The sequence below is a fragment of the Abrus precatorius genome, unplaced genomic scaffold (assembly GCF_003935025.1).
Source record: "Abrus precatorius isolate BTA unplaced genomic scaffold, Abrus_2018 Scaffold9, whole genome shotgun sequence".
Lineage (NCBI taxonomy): Eukaryota > Viridiplantae > Streptophyta > Magnoliopsida > Fabales > Fabaceae > Abrus > Abrus precatorius.
In genome coordinates, this window is record NW_020874439.1 from 7,892,205 (window position 1) to 7,908,279 (window position 16,075).

The following is a 16,075-nucleotide window of genomic DNA, read 5'->3' on the forward strand; positions in this document are numbered from 1 at the left end:
ATCAGGTTAATTAGATTCAAATTATGTTTCAAACCTAGATGGGAAAAGATCTCTAATAGGATATGCTTTCACTCTAGGACAATGTCTGATCAGCTAGAAGGCAACCCTACAACCTTCGGTTGCTCTATCTGTAATACCTTAATTCAATTTTCCAAAGAAGTAAATTTCCTAACAAGTGGGAATAATAAAATTTTCATTAAAAGGATTCCTAATACATAGTTCAATAAAGTATTTCAAAGTAAGGATGAATTAAAAATTTTGAATTAAATAATTACTACAGGACTAATTTAAATACATCATAGTTTCCAAAAATAAACTTTCTAAGTCCTATGGCAGTTTCATCAATCCCTTTACTGCACCTAGTGCTGATCGTCTTAGTCACTTGAAAAATAAATGTAAAGGTGAGTATTCTACACTATCATACACAAGCAGAGAAACTCACTTTTCCCATTTCACATATTTACTAACATAATTCATATCAAGCATCAACAAACACAAAGTAATACTTTTCAATCATTCCACTCCGATTCACATACGAGTGCACTCATTGCACCATCAAACAATCTACATAAAACACACACGTGCACACACTACATGTCAGTTACACTTACTGTGACACTGTGATCACAGTTTCTTAACGCCTTCAACCTCAAGGACTTACTCAGTTTCATACCATGGATGGTCGCCAAATAGCTCTCACTCCAGCGATATAATGTGTGCGGTATTAGCCCCTAGCAAAGGTGTTAGTCAGAGACCGAATTAGGAGGAGAGTGTGTGTCCTGTGATGCACCTACACTTACTGTTGGTGTCACTACCATCCTCTCTTCCCTAAGGTATTTCTACCGCCCCCATTTTTTGCACCCTTATGTACATCGCTGAACCATTCATAGTTTCCAACTAATTCAAACACAATCTCACTCAACATGCCATTTACACACATTTTTGCCCATTTCATATTGTTCAACATCAATCAATAGCATGTCTACACATACATTCACCCACATTCTCAATCACATCATTATATTTACTTTCACACATGGCACGTATGCTCACACTCAACCATTCTCATCAAATACACATCATCCTACGTTTTATCCTAATCACATTGCAATCTATAACACAATAAATGAATTCTAACTACAATGAGATAGAGTAGAATCCCCTCTTACCTTGGATTGAAAACTCAACACAATTTAATGCTAGAAAATGCCCCCCACACAGTATTTCATCCTAAATACATGGAAGAATTACATGAGAAACTGAGAAAATGGAAGAAAGGGACGAAAATCAAAACCCTAACTCATAAAACTCACTTCCAGTCATCCAAAACACAACCACAATCTTCAATCTTGCACCCAAACGGCTTTGGAGGCAGTTTAATCAGTGAAATAGAGCTGAGAATTGAGAGAATCGAAAGAGGGATGAAGAGAAAGAGTGGGAAATGAACTTCCCAAATTCTAAACCCCTCAAATACCTTAGGAGTCACGACACTCTCGCTCTCGCGAGACACATTCTCACTGCAGCGAAAATCTTAGCGAATCTGCATTCTAATTTCTGCAAAATTTCGCTACAGCGAGACTGCACCCCAGAAATGCATCCCCCTTTGTTGCCCTCTGGCTATAGCGAGAACGCAATAGATACACTCCTCTCGCCTAGGGCCTTCTCGCTAAAGCGAAAATGCCCCTATAATACACATCTAGCCTATTTTTCAATCAATTTCGGACACACCTAGCTATCAATCCACAATCAATATCCATAATTATACTTATATATATTCATCTACACATATACACATATATTCACATACATCAAATGCAAATTCAATGAGAATTCCACAATTATATCAATAATGAAATAGATTACAAAACTCGAGGCATTACACTATCAACAACAGAAGTAGAATACATGGCACTCACAAAAGCTACCAAGGAAGGGATCTAGCTAAAAGGTCTTGTTAGTGACATAGAATTTCATTAAGAACATGCTCTAATTTTATGTGATAGTCTTAGTGCAATTTGCTTGGATAAAGATCAAGTACACCATGACAGAACCAAGCACATTGATGTGAGATACCACTTCATCAGGACAGAAGACAAGATCAAGGTTCAGAAGATCAACACCTTGTACAATCCAGGGGAGATGTTCACTAAACCGGTCCCTAAGAGCAAGTTCATGCACTATTTGGATATGCTCAATGTTGATATTTGGAAATAGTCTTTGGAGACTGGAGGATGTAAAGTCAAAAAAATTTCTTCCTCTGATACCTTGAGTTCCTAAGTCAAGGTGGAGATTGTTGAAAGATGCCTTAGGACCACTCAGTGACTATATCATAATTATTACAATTACCAATCTATTGTGTTAATTACCTATATACATGTCTTTCCTCCTGTATATAAGGTATTCTCTTATGCTGTAATAATACACACATTACTCTAATAATATGTCAGTGATCTGCTCCTTCCATGGATGTAGCCCAAAATTTAGAGGGTGAACCACGTAAATCTCTGTGTGAATCTCTCTATCTCTCTCTCTCAATCACAACTCTCTCTCCCATGTGTTATTGCATTATTCTGTTGATTTTGTTTTCTTCTCTCTGTGTTTAGGTTTCTTGATTATAATCACAACATTAACTAATCAAGGTATAGTTGCCTAACGATATAATTAATTAAAATTATAATCATGCGTAATAAGATAAAAGCTACTCACGAACGGAAACTAAATATAGATTGAAACATCAAAATTTCATAGATTCATGAACAATAGTTTTCATAGCCTTAGCTATGGACTTAATTACTCATGCTAAAGAGAAAAACTAAAATAATCATACATAAAGCCATAAAGAAAAGCAAACTAAAAAAGAGATAATTTTTTGATCTTCAAGTACAGTCGCTTGAAGTTATTCATGATCTATAAATATTAATTTTATGAATAAAATATTACCTTTCTTGTGCCGCAATTTACAAAAAGCATTCTAGAGTATTCATTTCTCTTTCCCAATTCCCACAGGTTTGATAATCCTTATATCTTCTTGCCTACAACTTTTTTAACATTGATCCGGTTTAAATTTCATCATGGGTACATAAACAACTCTTTTTGTTGAATTTTTACTTCATTCCCTTTTGCATTATGTCATTGCTCTAGGTTTGATATGTGATATGTATAAAAATTAGTTTAAACTAAGCATAAACAAAAGTTGCTAGGCAAATGTTCTGGCCAAAGCCAGGCCAAGGAATATTTTTTAAGTATGCAGATTCCGCACCCTAAATATTTTAACAATAACTAATACATCCTTGACGCACATAGATAATGCAAAAGCCCACTTTGCTGCCATACGCTTAAATTTAATTAACTATAGTAGTATTCCTGTCAACACGGGAAAGAAAACCAAAATGCATTCAATTTTTATGCCAAAAAATAAAAAGGTGGCAGGAGAAAATTGCATCAATATTTGACACCTGCCTATATGTTGGAAAGATTTATGATAGTATAAACTATCAAAAATTGAGGCAGAGAGAATAAAACTTCTCAATCCAGAGCATTTCATCATCAAGTATCCAAGATATCTCTGAGATCACTCTTCAAATTATAGCTATCAAAATGAAGGGCCTATATTATTTCTTGATTTAGAGCTCAGCAGCTCACCTTTTTCCAGAAACTTTACTAGATAGGAAAAACCTTCATTAAGAATCACAGATACAAAAGTATTCATATTAGCATGAAAAATAATTTCCAACAACATGAACCAGAAAATGGATATGGATCTCAAGTCCAAAACTATTATCATAACATAAAAAGTAACTCAGAAAGGGAATCCTCTATGACAGGACTTCTTCGACCACTCTGCCAACCTTTTCACCTCTTTGGTACTTCTATAGAATTCCATTAATTCATTGGCAATATCATTGGGATGGCAATTGACAAACTGCTTCAAAAACCTCTGCTCTGGCATCCTCAGCGAACTAAGTATTTTGGATCCTATGATTCGCAACGTAGGATCCATCTCTTGCAACTTCAATGCTAGAAGCACCCTTGGTTTCAAAACAGTATCCAGATTAGCATACAAGAGATTTGGCTGCTTCAGGACCACCTTAGCCTCAAGCTTCATTGTGCCCAAAATGAAAGTCATGTTCCTCTGAACCTTCTCAGTAGACAATGTCAAAATATATGGAGACCTCCCCACAAGTTCAAATAACTCCTTCTCAGAAATACCAAACTTTGCGAAATTTGCCAGCTTCTCGCGAATAGTTTCCACTCGAGATACCCCTATCAATGTCACCACATACTTATACAACTTCGAATCCTCAGAAAGCCCCGTCATTCCTAAATACTCCAGCTTCTCAGCATCAAACGAACTCCTCAAAATAATCATTGGCCGCAAAAGCAGCATTTGAGTCAAGTCCCTCTTCTTAACTCCCATCTTTTCATACATTGCAACCGTACCTTTAAAGTTGTATCGATCATCAACTAGCAGCAGCGAAGGATTTCTCACAATGGCCTTATGAAACATCTCTTTTGACTCAAACAACGAAATAAGATGCTCAATCCTCTCATCGAAATTACGGCTAATCCGAGACCTAAAAAACTGTGGCCTACAATTAATAATCTTCACAAGTTCAGATGAGCCTAAACCCAAATCACTTAACAAGCACAGTTTAGATTGAACCTGAGAAGGCTCAGCATTGCGCAATGAGGGGCAACGGGTAAATATTCTCGTCAAATCAGTGTCACTACAACCCCATTTACTCAAAACTTCAGTGGCATCGTTCCATTTGTGTCTAGCATCTTCTAATTCAACCTTGGGTTTGGTTATGCCAATGGTCGAATAGGTGGTGGACGTGAACAATTGCAAGGCTTCTACACCCGCTGCGCGGGTGAAAGACTGAAAAATATTTGAACCAAGTGAAAGAAACCGAAACATGAGTGTGTGAGATCGTTGAAACCGGGTTGAGGATAGTGCAAAATTTTGGATTATCTTTTATTTTTTCGGGTATTTTTTTGGTTTGGTGTTCAAAAGAAGAGGGTTAGAATGCAATGAGGGGTGGAGGGAAAGAAAAGGAGAGCGATTTGTAGCTTCAGCAATTGCTACTGAGAGTTAGTTACATGGCGAAGTGTATTTGATTGAACAAGTTGAAGAAGGATCTACCGAACAAAGCTGGAAGGGGGCATGTGACAACACGGATTAGGTTAGAGTAAAACGAAGCGTTAGTACATGTAAGATGAATGAATTAGGCTTGTCTTAAGGGAAATAACGTGGAGAGTGAAAAAATAATGCTTATTTATTAATAGAGTGGTGTCATTTAGTGAGAAAGTTAGTAAGAAAATAATCCCAATTGTATTAAGTTGAAACGGTTTTCATCACTTTCGAATTAAAAATAAAAATAAAAATATCAATATTTTAGTGTCTGCAAAAATATCACTTTTTAAAATAAATCTTTATAAAAATTTTAACTTTTTTTACTCTTTTAAAATGTAAAATGTAATAATTTAGTTCATATCCTCTGCTATCTTCTATTAAATGGTGAATTAAATAGTAAAATTTTTATTGTTAGGTCATTTAATTATTTTTAATATTTTAAATTTTAAAATTAATTTTATAAAAAAATTCTATAATCTTTTAGTGTTCCTTCATTTTTTATCAATTTTTTTTAAAATTAAGAATTGTGATTTTTAATATCTTAAAAATTAAAATGTATTAATTATTTTTAATTATCTACTATTTATTAATATAAAATTAATTAATTATTAATATAAAATTAACTCTAAATATTATTTAAATGTAAAAAAGGATACTAACCCTTTAAATGATTATAAGAGTAAAATAAATTTTAAACAATAGTTTTACTTCTTTCTTCTTTTATTTACCTGGCAATATAATATCTTCCTTTGTGCCCACACATGACAGAGGTACAAACCCAAAACACAAACCCATATCAGTACTGCTCTGCTAGTCCAAATTCAACCCCCTATCCTCGGAACACTCATATCGCCGCATCGCACCCTCCCCTCGTCGCCGACTGGTAGCACGCCAACCAGACAGGCACCAACACCTCCCGCTCTGACTCCATTACCGATGAATATGTCGACCTCCACTACTTCCAGGCGACTTTATGCATTTTTTAATGTTTTTTTACGAACTAATTACTAGAATAAAACAAAAAAAAAAAAGACAATTTTTTATCATGTTAGGTTATGTTTCGAAACTATGAGATCATAACGTGTAATTATTGTGCTTCATTATGTAGGACAGAATTAGTCTTTATCATGTGGTTAAAAATTTATCATTACACTCGTCCTAGAGACATAGATGGTGATTTTGATTTAAACTTAAATTTACTACAAGAAAATATTAGAAGTATTATTAGTTAAAGAGTATATTTATTAAATTGTATATTTTTTATAATGATAAATAATATTCGTTTATATGTAAGTGTAGGTGAAATACCTTTTTAAAATATATGTCCATACTACAATTATATTAATTGTAAACACTTAGACCAAGAAATTGAAGTAGAAAAAATTAGTGAAAACATTTCATGAGTTATTAGAGATCCCTTACATGTGTGTTTATTATTTAACTCCAAAGATGAAGTTAAAAATGTCTTAAAACAGTATACTATAAAAATACATTAAAGTTATTTTGTTATTGAGTCAAAACCAACAAAATTGTATGTGAGGTGTTTAAACCATAAAAATGGTTGTCCATGGAGAATAAAAACATCATTGCTTAAAAATTTAATAAAGCAAAAAATAACAAGGTGTGGGGATAAGCATACATGTCTTAACCTTACAATATTTCAAGACCATATCAAACTAGATTCAGATTTGATTTGTCCATGCATCACTAGTAAGTTTTTATTATATGAATGAAAGTTTGCATAATATCTTATTTCGTGAAGCCTTTTCAGAATAAAGATACTTACCTATGTTGTTGTGTTTTATGTAGGTGTGTTTTATGTAGGTATGGTTAATCTTGAACTATCATTGCCTATAAGTCTAATTTAAGAAAGAATGACAACTCAATTTGAATATAAAATTTTATACAAAAAGGCGTGGAAGGCAAAACAGAAGGCAATTATAAGAATATATGGTGACTGAGATGAATCATATGCTACATTATCAAGATGGTTAGAGTTCATGCAATTTCATTGCTCAAGAGGACAACAAGCATTCAAATTTTGCAAACCTATTATTCAGGTAAATGGAACAAAAGCCTGACAACTTAAGACTTTTCAGTGTGCTTTGTCCTCACTTATATACTTTCTGTGAACTTTCCAGAAGGTCACCCATCCCATAATTGCTCCAAGTTAAGCACGTTTAACTTTGAAGTTCTTAAGTGATAAGCTAGCGAAAAGTAAATGTATTTTGTTGGTATATGTAGTTCTAATCAATTCCTTTAAGCTATCCTCAATTGTATAATCCCATATCTACATATGCTCTAGATCCATCTCATTCTGGTGTTTATTCGATTCATTCATGTGTCTCTTACTACTGGAAGCTTGCCAGGAACCGCTCCTTGTTTGTGCCACATTGCACTGGTTGGTTCGTCTTGGAACCACATCGTATTAGGAGAGGCCTGATCTGATACCAATTTGTAACACTGTACATTTCTCCATTTTAAATATATTAATTTTATAAAATTTTAGAAAGAATAACCAATTTTTTCTTATAACCATTAATCAAAATTTATAGAGATAAAGCCTTTTACAATAGCAAATTCATATATGAGACAAATTTAAGAAAATAAACTGCATGAAATATATTACAAATTAATATTTATATATCATTATCCATAACATATCAAAATTTATAGCAGTTCATACTCATCCCCACATACTAAGGACCTGAAACTATTCATCTATATCATGTCATCCCTCAATCTCCGCCAAGTCCTCAGTGGTTAATTCTCATCCTCTCCAAGACAGGTGTCACCAGAGTCCGCCACCATTTCTATATACTAGATAATCTCTCAAATGTATAGCTATTAGATCTTCGTAGTAAATTATGATCATGATAAGTAAATACATTATTTATGATCCAAGAAGGCCTTTTTATTCCCTAGTATAGATAAAAACTAAGAGACTGATGAATTTGACCACTGGTTGGGAAATCAAAAGGAACTGCATAATTATAGATTAGTTCTAATGTGTACTCCTCATCGTTTTCAAAATATACTCTAAAATATAAATGTACAACACGTCTCTATCCCCTAAATACATAATTTAATCTACTACTAGCATAAACATCTATTATATCAATCCACACGGAATGTATTGTTATCCTTACTACCTGCAGAATAGTGTAAGGGTGAGCATTTACTCTATTTTATATATATATATATATATATATATATATATAATACAGAAATATCATAATAATATTGTGATTATACAATTAAATAACAATTCATAGAACAATATCACATATCATATATTTCTTTCATCACACATGTTCGCACAACTTCATTGACATTTCTACTCCCCAGGTTCGCACCTTAAGTGCATTGTGATCACAGTCATTCGAGCCTCTAGCAGTTCTCAAGGTCTTACTCAATCATGTAAATAGTTGCTGATTAGCTTAGGCAACAACAAGAAGTCTCAGGTGATAGTTTTTCACCCCCACAACAACAAAATTTCTCACCAGAGTCTACTCCAAGACGAGTTAGATCTTTGGTGGATATATACAAGACCTATAACTTGGCCATAGTTGAACTTGAGAGCTTTGAAGCAGTATCAAAACAAGAAGTATGGATCAAGGCAATGGAAGAAGAGATAAAAATAATTGAGAAAAATAACATATGAGAGTTAATAGATTGCCCAACAGATAAAGATATCATTGGGTTAAAATGGGTTTATAAGACTAAGCTTAATCTCAATGGCACCATACAAAAGTATAAGGCAAGGCTAGTAGCTAAAGGATATTCACAACAATTTGGAGTTGATTACAATGAGACATTTGCTCCAATTGCTCACCTGGATACTATAAGAACTATAATTACTCTAGTTGCACAAAAAGGATGGAACATTTATCAACTCGATGTAAAATTTGCCTTCTTCAATGGCATTCTTCAAGAAGAGATTTATGTGGAGCAACCACAAGGTTTCATTAGCGAAGGTAATGAAGAAAAAAAATACTAAAACTGAATTGATCAATACTTTATAGATCAAGGATTCATGAGGAGCAAAAGTGAGCCAACTTTATACACCAAGTTCCTAGGTTAATATGACATACTCATAATCTCCTTATATATAGATGATCTTATCTGCTCAGGGAACAATGTAGAGATGATATCTAAGTTTGAAGAAGATATGATGAAGACCTTTGAAATGACCGATCTTGACTTGATGAACTACTTCCTTGGAATATAGGTAAAACAAAAGAAAGAAGGAATATTTATCTAACAAAAGAAATACGTTGAAGCATTACCCAAGAAATTCAAGATGAATTAGGGTAAGACTATTAGGACTTCATTAGTAACAAATGAGAAATTGAAAAAAAATGATGGAGCACCAAAAGCTGATGCATCATGCTACAGAAGTTCGATTGAAAGCTTACTATATCTTACAATCACATGACCAGACATAATGTATGTTGTAAGTCTTCTTTTAAGATTCATGCAAAGTCTAAGCCAAATCCACTTTGGAATAGCAAAAAGAATCCTAAGATATTTACAAGGCACCAAGAAGTATGGTATATGATACCAAACCATGAGTAATTCAAAGCTATTTGGCTACACCAACAATGACTTGGTAGGATCGATCGATGACATGAAGAGCATGTTTGGTTTATGCCTTTTCACTAGGATCAAGAACAATCTCGTGGGCTTTGAAGATGCAAGTACAATTGCACAATTAACAACAGAAGAAAAATATGTGGCAGCTGTAGAGACTACAAGTCAAGCAATATGGTTACGAAGAATACTTGAAGAAATGAGAGAAAAACAAAACAAGCCTACTATAATCTATTGCGACAACAGGTCAACTATAGCAATGATAAAGAATCTAGTGCATTATAGCATAACAAAATACATAGCAATCAAATACCACTTTATGAGGGAAGCAAAAGGAACTAAAGAAATCAAACTTGAGTACTACACAACTGAAGATCAAGTTGCAGACATTTTTACTAAAGCACTACCAATACCAAAATTTGAATAGTTACAGAAATTTGCATAAAAGAGGAGTATTAGAAAATGATACAAATTTATAAAATAGTCTAGAAAATACTAGGAACAATCTAGGAAAAATCATTTAAATCTTCTACTTTCAAGATACTTATAGAGATAGTTCTAGAATATTGTAAATATTATAATATTAAATCACCCAAACATAATGGTGCAGGATGCCTATAAATAGGCATGCTAGCTCACTGTGAAAGTTAAAAGGAAGAATAATCAGGGTATCAATTCTCTATCTCTTGAGTGTCTTACTCAAACTTCTTCAACTATCATTTTTAACTATTTCAACTAATATATTTCAACTATCTTACCCATCTCACCTACAACTAAAACCATCACTACTTGATTAGTATTCTAGTCTTTTAGCACATAATTGGAATTAAACCTTTATTCTCATGCCTATTGACAAGGCCGTAATTAAGCCTTTTTCTACAACTCATATATTTATGTTTAACCTTTATTTCAATTAGGTTTTACACTGATTTATATGTTAAATATGCAGTTTAGTATAAAGAGACCACAAGTGGATTTTGGGTGTGTTTTTGGCCTAAATTAATGAAAGATCAGAGCTTCGCAGCAGTCAGCACGCTCAGACCCTTTCAACAAGGCCTTGCACAGCCGTGCTCATTTGCAGGAAGCCCAATTATAAAGAGTTTTTAGGATTTTCAAATCCTATAAAAGAGATACATGAGGCATCTTGTTAGACACTGTTCACATCTTGTCTTTTACTCTCTGATACACTTCTCATCTCATTTTACTTATACGGGATCTTTAACATATTCTGGGCGGGACTTGAAGCTTCAAGTAATCGTACTTGAGGACTGAGAACTCATCTCAAATTCTAATTTGCTATTTATTTTGATTATGGCTTTGCTTATGATTATTTTAGTTCTTTCTTTTAACATAAGTAAGTAAGTCCATAACTAGGACTATGAGAACTATTGTTCATGAATTTATGGGATTTTGAAGTTTGAATCTATATTTGGTTTCCGTTTGTGATTAGCTTTTATCCTATTGCACATAATTATAATCCTAATTAATTATATCATTAGGCGAGCGTATCTCGATTAGCTAATGGATCTATAGGGTAAAACGAGACAAATGATTAGGTGGACCCAACCAATCTTTTTCGTCCAATCATTATTAAATTAACAAGTTCATAGGTGTTTTATACTTTCTTTAATTGATGTCTTGCATGATAATTAGGAATATTAATTTAGAGATACAAGAAAATCAAATTTAGAGTTAAATGAAAAAATAAAATAAAGGATTGAATAAGAAAATCCATATGCCCTAGGTTCCCCTCTTATAAGTTCAACCAAGACATGTATTGTTTTATTTGCTTTTATTCATAATTAATTTTATAATTAAATTTTGATTCTTATTAAATTTCACATCTTTTAGACTCAAACAATTGAATTAAGAAATTCTTAGTAATTAAAAATTGTCAGATCGATGTATTCATACGTACTTATTATTCCATTTGAATTGTGTTATGTATGCTTAAAATGTATGAATTAGTCATATATTGGAATGTGAATGTAAAAGTTGTATAATTGTCGGGTAAGGAGCAGTATATTTTCAAGTGCTATTTTATGTTGTTGAGTGTGATGTGCAGAGCGAGTTAAAGATTGTTTGTTAAGCGAGTTGTACATGAGATAAGCTAGGGAGTATGATCGATAACTAATATAATCTCATCCGAGAGAGATTGAGAATTCTAGGTGTAGGGTGTCTCGCTCAAGCGAGGGTAGTCTTACTTAAGCGAAAATAAGTCGTACAAAATTAGGCATTCTGGAGCATTTTCGCTTAAGCGAGATCAATCCCGCTCAAGCGAGGAGTCGCAGGAAAAATGGATAGCTCTTTGGACCCAATCGCGCTCAGGCGAGAATGCTGCTCGCCCAGGCAAGATATAGCTCGCTCAAGCGAGGTGTTCGTCGCTTAAGCGAGAATAACAGATATCTAAGAGGTTCTACTATCTGGTTTTCTTGCCCAGGCGAGGGTGAGCTTGCCCAAGCGAGAAAAGAGCTCGCTCAAGCGAGAGCGCATGGATCTGGAGTGGTATTTAAGGGGCCTTAGCGCCTAGAAACGCTCATTTCTCACCAAACAACTTTCCTCTCTCATTTCTCTGACCATCTTACCTTAGAGAAACCTCCTCAAGACCAAATTTCTTTTCTATCCAAGTGAAAATAGTTGTTTAGTATGGATCTAGGTGAGATCTAGAGACCTTGTTCTCTAATTCTGGGTTTTATTTCTTGGGTTCCTCTTCTCTAAAATCTCTAAATCTTAATAGTGGGAACAATCTAAATCGCTAGCGCCGTTTCTTGCATTAGAGACTCGTGTGAAGTTTGATTTGAGAAAATCCCTTCTAGGTAAGGGGAGCTTACCCTAGTTGGTTTTATCTACCTATCTAATGTTGAAATGTGTAGATACATACGTAAAGATGTCATTCTGGCTAAGGATAAGTTGATATATGAGCAAAATCTTAGGATAAAACCCAAAGTAGTCATGGCTGAGCGGTTTGATTATTGTTGATGTATGGGATGAGCCTGATAATATTTATTATGTTGAGAAAATCGTCAAAAAATAGTTGTATATTATGTTGAGACCGACTAATGAATATCATGAATGATGTATTTAAATGCTTATTATATGATGTTGAAATTGTATGGAAATGTTGTAGGCAAATGTGTTGAGCTGTAGGTTCCTTCTAGACTTGCTAATGTGATATGCCAGTGAAGCTGAATTGTTGTTATTATTGATATTGATATTGTTGTTATCATTGTAATTGTTAGCACTCAGTGAGTTAATAAAAGGGTTGTATTACTGAGTAAGGTGTTGGGGAATTGTTGAATAATGAGCTATATGAATAATTATATTCACATATTTCTTCTATAATCATGATTATTATTTCATAAGCTCACCCTTATTATTTTTTCTATGCTAGTGTATGTGTGTGTCTTGCAATGATCGTACTGTAGTACGTGAGCAGATGTAACAGGTATTGTAACTACTTCTCATGCTGGAAGGTTTGGCTGAGGAAAGCATGGAGTTAAGAGTTTTGTGAAGATTGTAACTTTATTTTGTTAGTCTAGGTCTGGGTAACGAGTCTAAACTATTTAGTTACAGTCTTCAATGATGTAATTATTATTATTCAAATTTAATTAATTCGAGCAATTCGTGTTTTGCTTTTTTTAATTTTGTTCTTGTTTATTTTAAAAAAAAATTCTTTATTTTATTATTTTTTTAATGTATAAAATTTTAGTGTTTGCTCACTTGTTTTAAATGCTTTACAACTTTTTTATTTGATCTGTAAATTGATAAGATAACATGTAGGCTAAGGAAGGAGTGCAGAAAGAAAAAGTAGATGGTAGAAGAACAATCAATTTTTTCATAGCCTTCAGATAGAGCAACAAGCCCAAACAATGAACAAAAATTTCTTAGAAATAAGCTCTGACACATCTGAGATAAAAAACACAACTTCAATAACTTACTAATCTTCTGAGTCAAATAACATTGGGAACACTCTCATCTCAGCCAAAACCTAATCCGAGGGAGCAATGCAATGCCATCACCCGTAAAAGTAAAAAGAAATTACAAGAATTACAAAATAGAGGCACATGCATGCCTATGCTTGCTGAGAAGCACGCCCATGCTGATTTTACAAGAGCCTATTCATATCAAAATATCTAAATACATTTAAATATACACATACATGTTGGATAATTTATCCATTCTATAGGTCTAATTGGTCTTAGATAGATAGGCTTTTATCAATCCCTTATCTTGGATTGCGTAACATGTATACCCAAAATGACCTTACAAACATCATACATGAACCATATTAACACAAGTCATACAATACTTTTCTTTCCTTTTCTATAATAACATAATCAAGTGGAATTTACATAATCGAATACTAGAAATGCATTATAACATAAGGAGATAAAACATAACTCTTTAAAGTTTCACCACTAACCTAGAGAATTCCAAGCAAATATGCAGTCTACTCATCATCTTTCAAAGGATCCTCGAAAAGGATGGAACTTCCTGTACAGGGAGAGTTGGACAGATTTTGGGTGCAAAAGTGTATGTGTTTGGGGAGGTAAGTGGCTATAGAGTTATGTAAAAAAGAAAAACTCATCCACCACTTGGTTAATAGTGGTTTCAAATTCATAGGTAGAGCTGTATATATAGATGCAATCAGAGATTCTTGTGTGAAGTCGAGGTCTTAACACTGATATGCATCAAAGGGGCAATGAAAGTAAGGTGGAGAGGGGTTTCTAAGTAAATTTGTATAGGAACTAACCTATATTGGACTTCTGTAAAGATTATGGTAACCATACCTCAAAAAGTGTTCTAGTAACCTGGGATATGCTCCTCATATTCCCCTCTATCTTCCTTGAAGAGTACCTCAATATTCATGAAAGTACGAGGGATCAACATCTTTGCAGTTTATAAATACAAACAGAAAAATAAACTACAAATACAATTTCCTAAAGAAAACTAGGAGTGAGATGTAGCATCGTGTAACAAAATTTTGGAAAGAATAAATGAGATAATGCTAAATCAAACATACATATTCATTCATTTCGAGTTCAGGCAACGCAATTTAAAATAATGATGCATAATTAAATCCATGGATGCAATTTTTCTTTGGTTTGGCTTTAAAGACTTTTCAATAAATTTTCAAGCGATTCTTGGATCCATTCCTACAATTAGAAGTTGTTAGAATTTTTCCTAGTTAGCCCACAATAGTTTCGCGACTATAATTACAACTAATTCCACTAACTTAATATGTCTCAAGAACATATAAGGATTAAAGAGTATCACGTAGAGACTTCCAACCAAAGGCCTTTGCAGGGATTACTCATATGGCTATTATGGAGGCTCAAACTCTAATGATCTCCTAGATCACCTTGGAGTCCCTGCATACCATTCACAGTGCATCACTTTGTGTGATACATCGACTTCCTTTTCGATAAGGGAGAGATATACATACACATCCATCGTCTGAATGGCACAACTTATTTATCTCATTTCATAATGAACTTTACAGGTACCAACAATTCTTTTTGAAGCACATCCCTCTCAACCATTCAAACTTGTCACAAATTAAGATTAGCAAATATCTATCCCCATGCTATTAAGCACACTTATCAACAACTTTTAGTTACCAACCTCAACTTCTTCTCTCGCTTCGCCATTTTATATCTTTTGAAGTATTTATTTGCACTTGAAGTCATGGAGATTTGGCATATGCATGATACAATGAAAATTTTAGCCTTGACATGTTGTGAAGTGGTGGTCATGGGGAGTTAACATTTTTTGGGCTATATTTTGGGAGTGAGAAAATCATATTCAAAAGATTAGAGTTTTAATAGTCATTAAACTCGAATTTTAAATTTTCATTTTTTTTCTTTTTGAAACGAGGAATGCTTCATTGTGGTTGAATGATTCATTAAATCACTAATCTCCTTCGGACACATAAATATTTGGTGAAAAATTCTAAGTGGTGTCATTAAATGCCAATACAAATTTTCACAATATAAATTTATACTCGTCTTACTTACAAAAGAAAATTAAAATTAAAGCACAAGGATGAAAAAAGCGAGATGTTACATTGTATTTACTGTAGTGGATCACCTGAAAATAGATATGATCACAAGCATTTTTTTTTGAAAGAGAAGAGAGAGAAAGTGTCGTTCGAGACGAAGTAGAAGAAAAAAGAAGCTCACACTACAAGAAAATAATGGTTTACCCATGGTTAATTATGACATTAACGAGGGTTTAAATCGTCGTAAATGACATTACCCGCAGTTGACAAAACCGTAGTTAATTTAAGCGTGGCAAACAGATTACTGGCGGTTTTGAATAACCGCAGGTAATTTTGGTATTTCTCAT

The 16,075-nt window shown here is 33.5% G+C and overlaps 1 protein-coding gene across 1 annotated transcript; it reads right to left on the bottom strand.

The window, feature by feature from the left end:
• Window positions 1-3,309: 3,309 nt before the first annotated feature.
• Window positions 3,310-5,201, bottom strand: LOC113850217. The gene has a single exon (XM_027480655.1). It carries the CDS (start codon window positions 4,916-4,918, stop codon window positions 3,800-3,802), a length of 1,119 nt encoding a protein of 372 aa, XP_027336456.1. The 5' UTR covers window positions 4,919-5,201; the 3' UTR covers window positions 3,310-3,799.
• Between the last annotated feature and the right edge of the window lie 10,874 nt (window positions 5,202-16,075).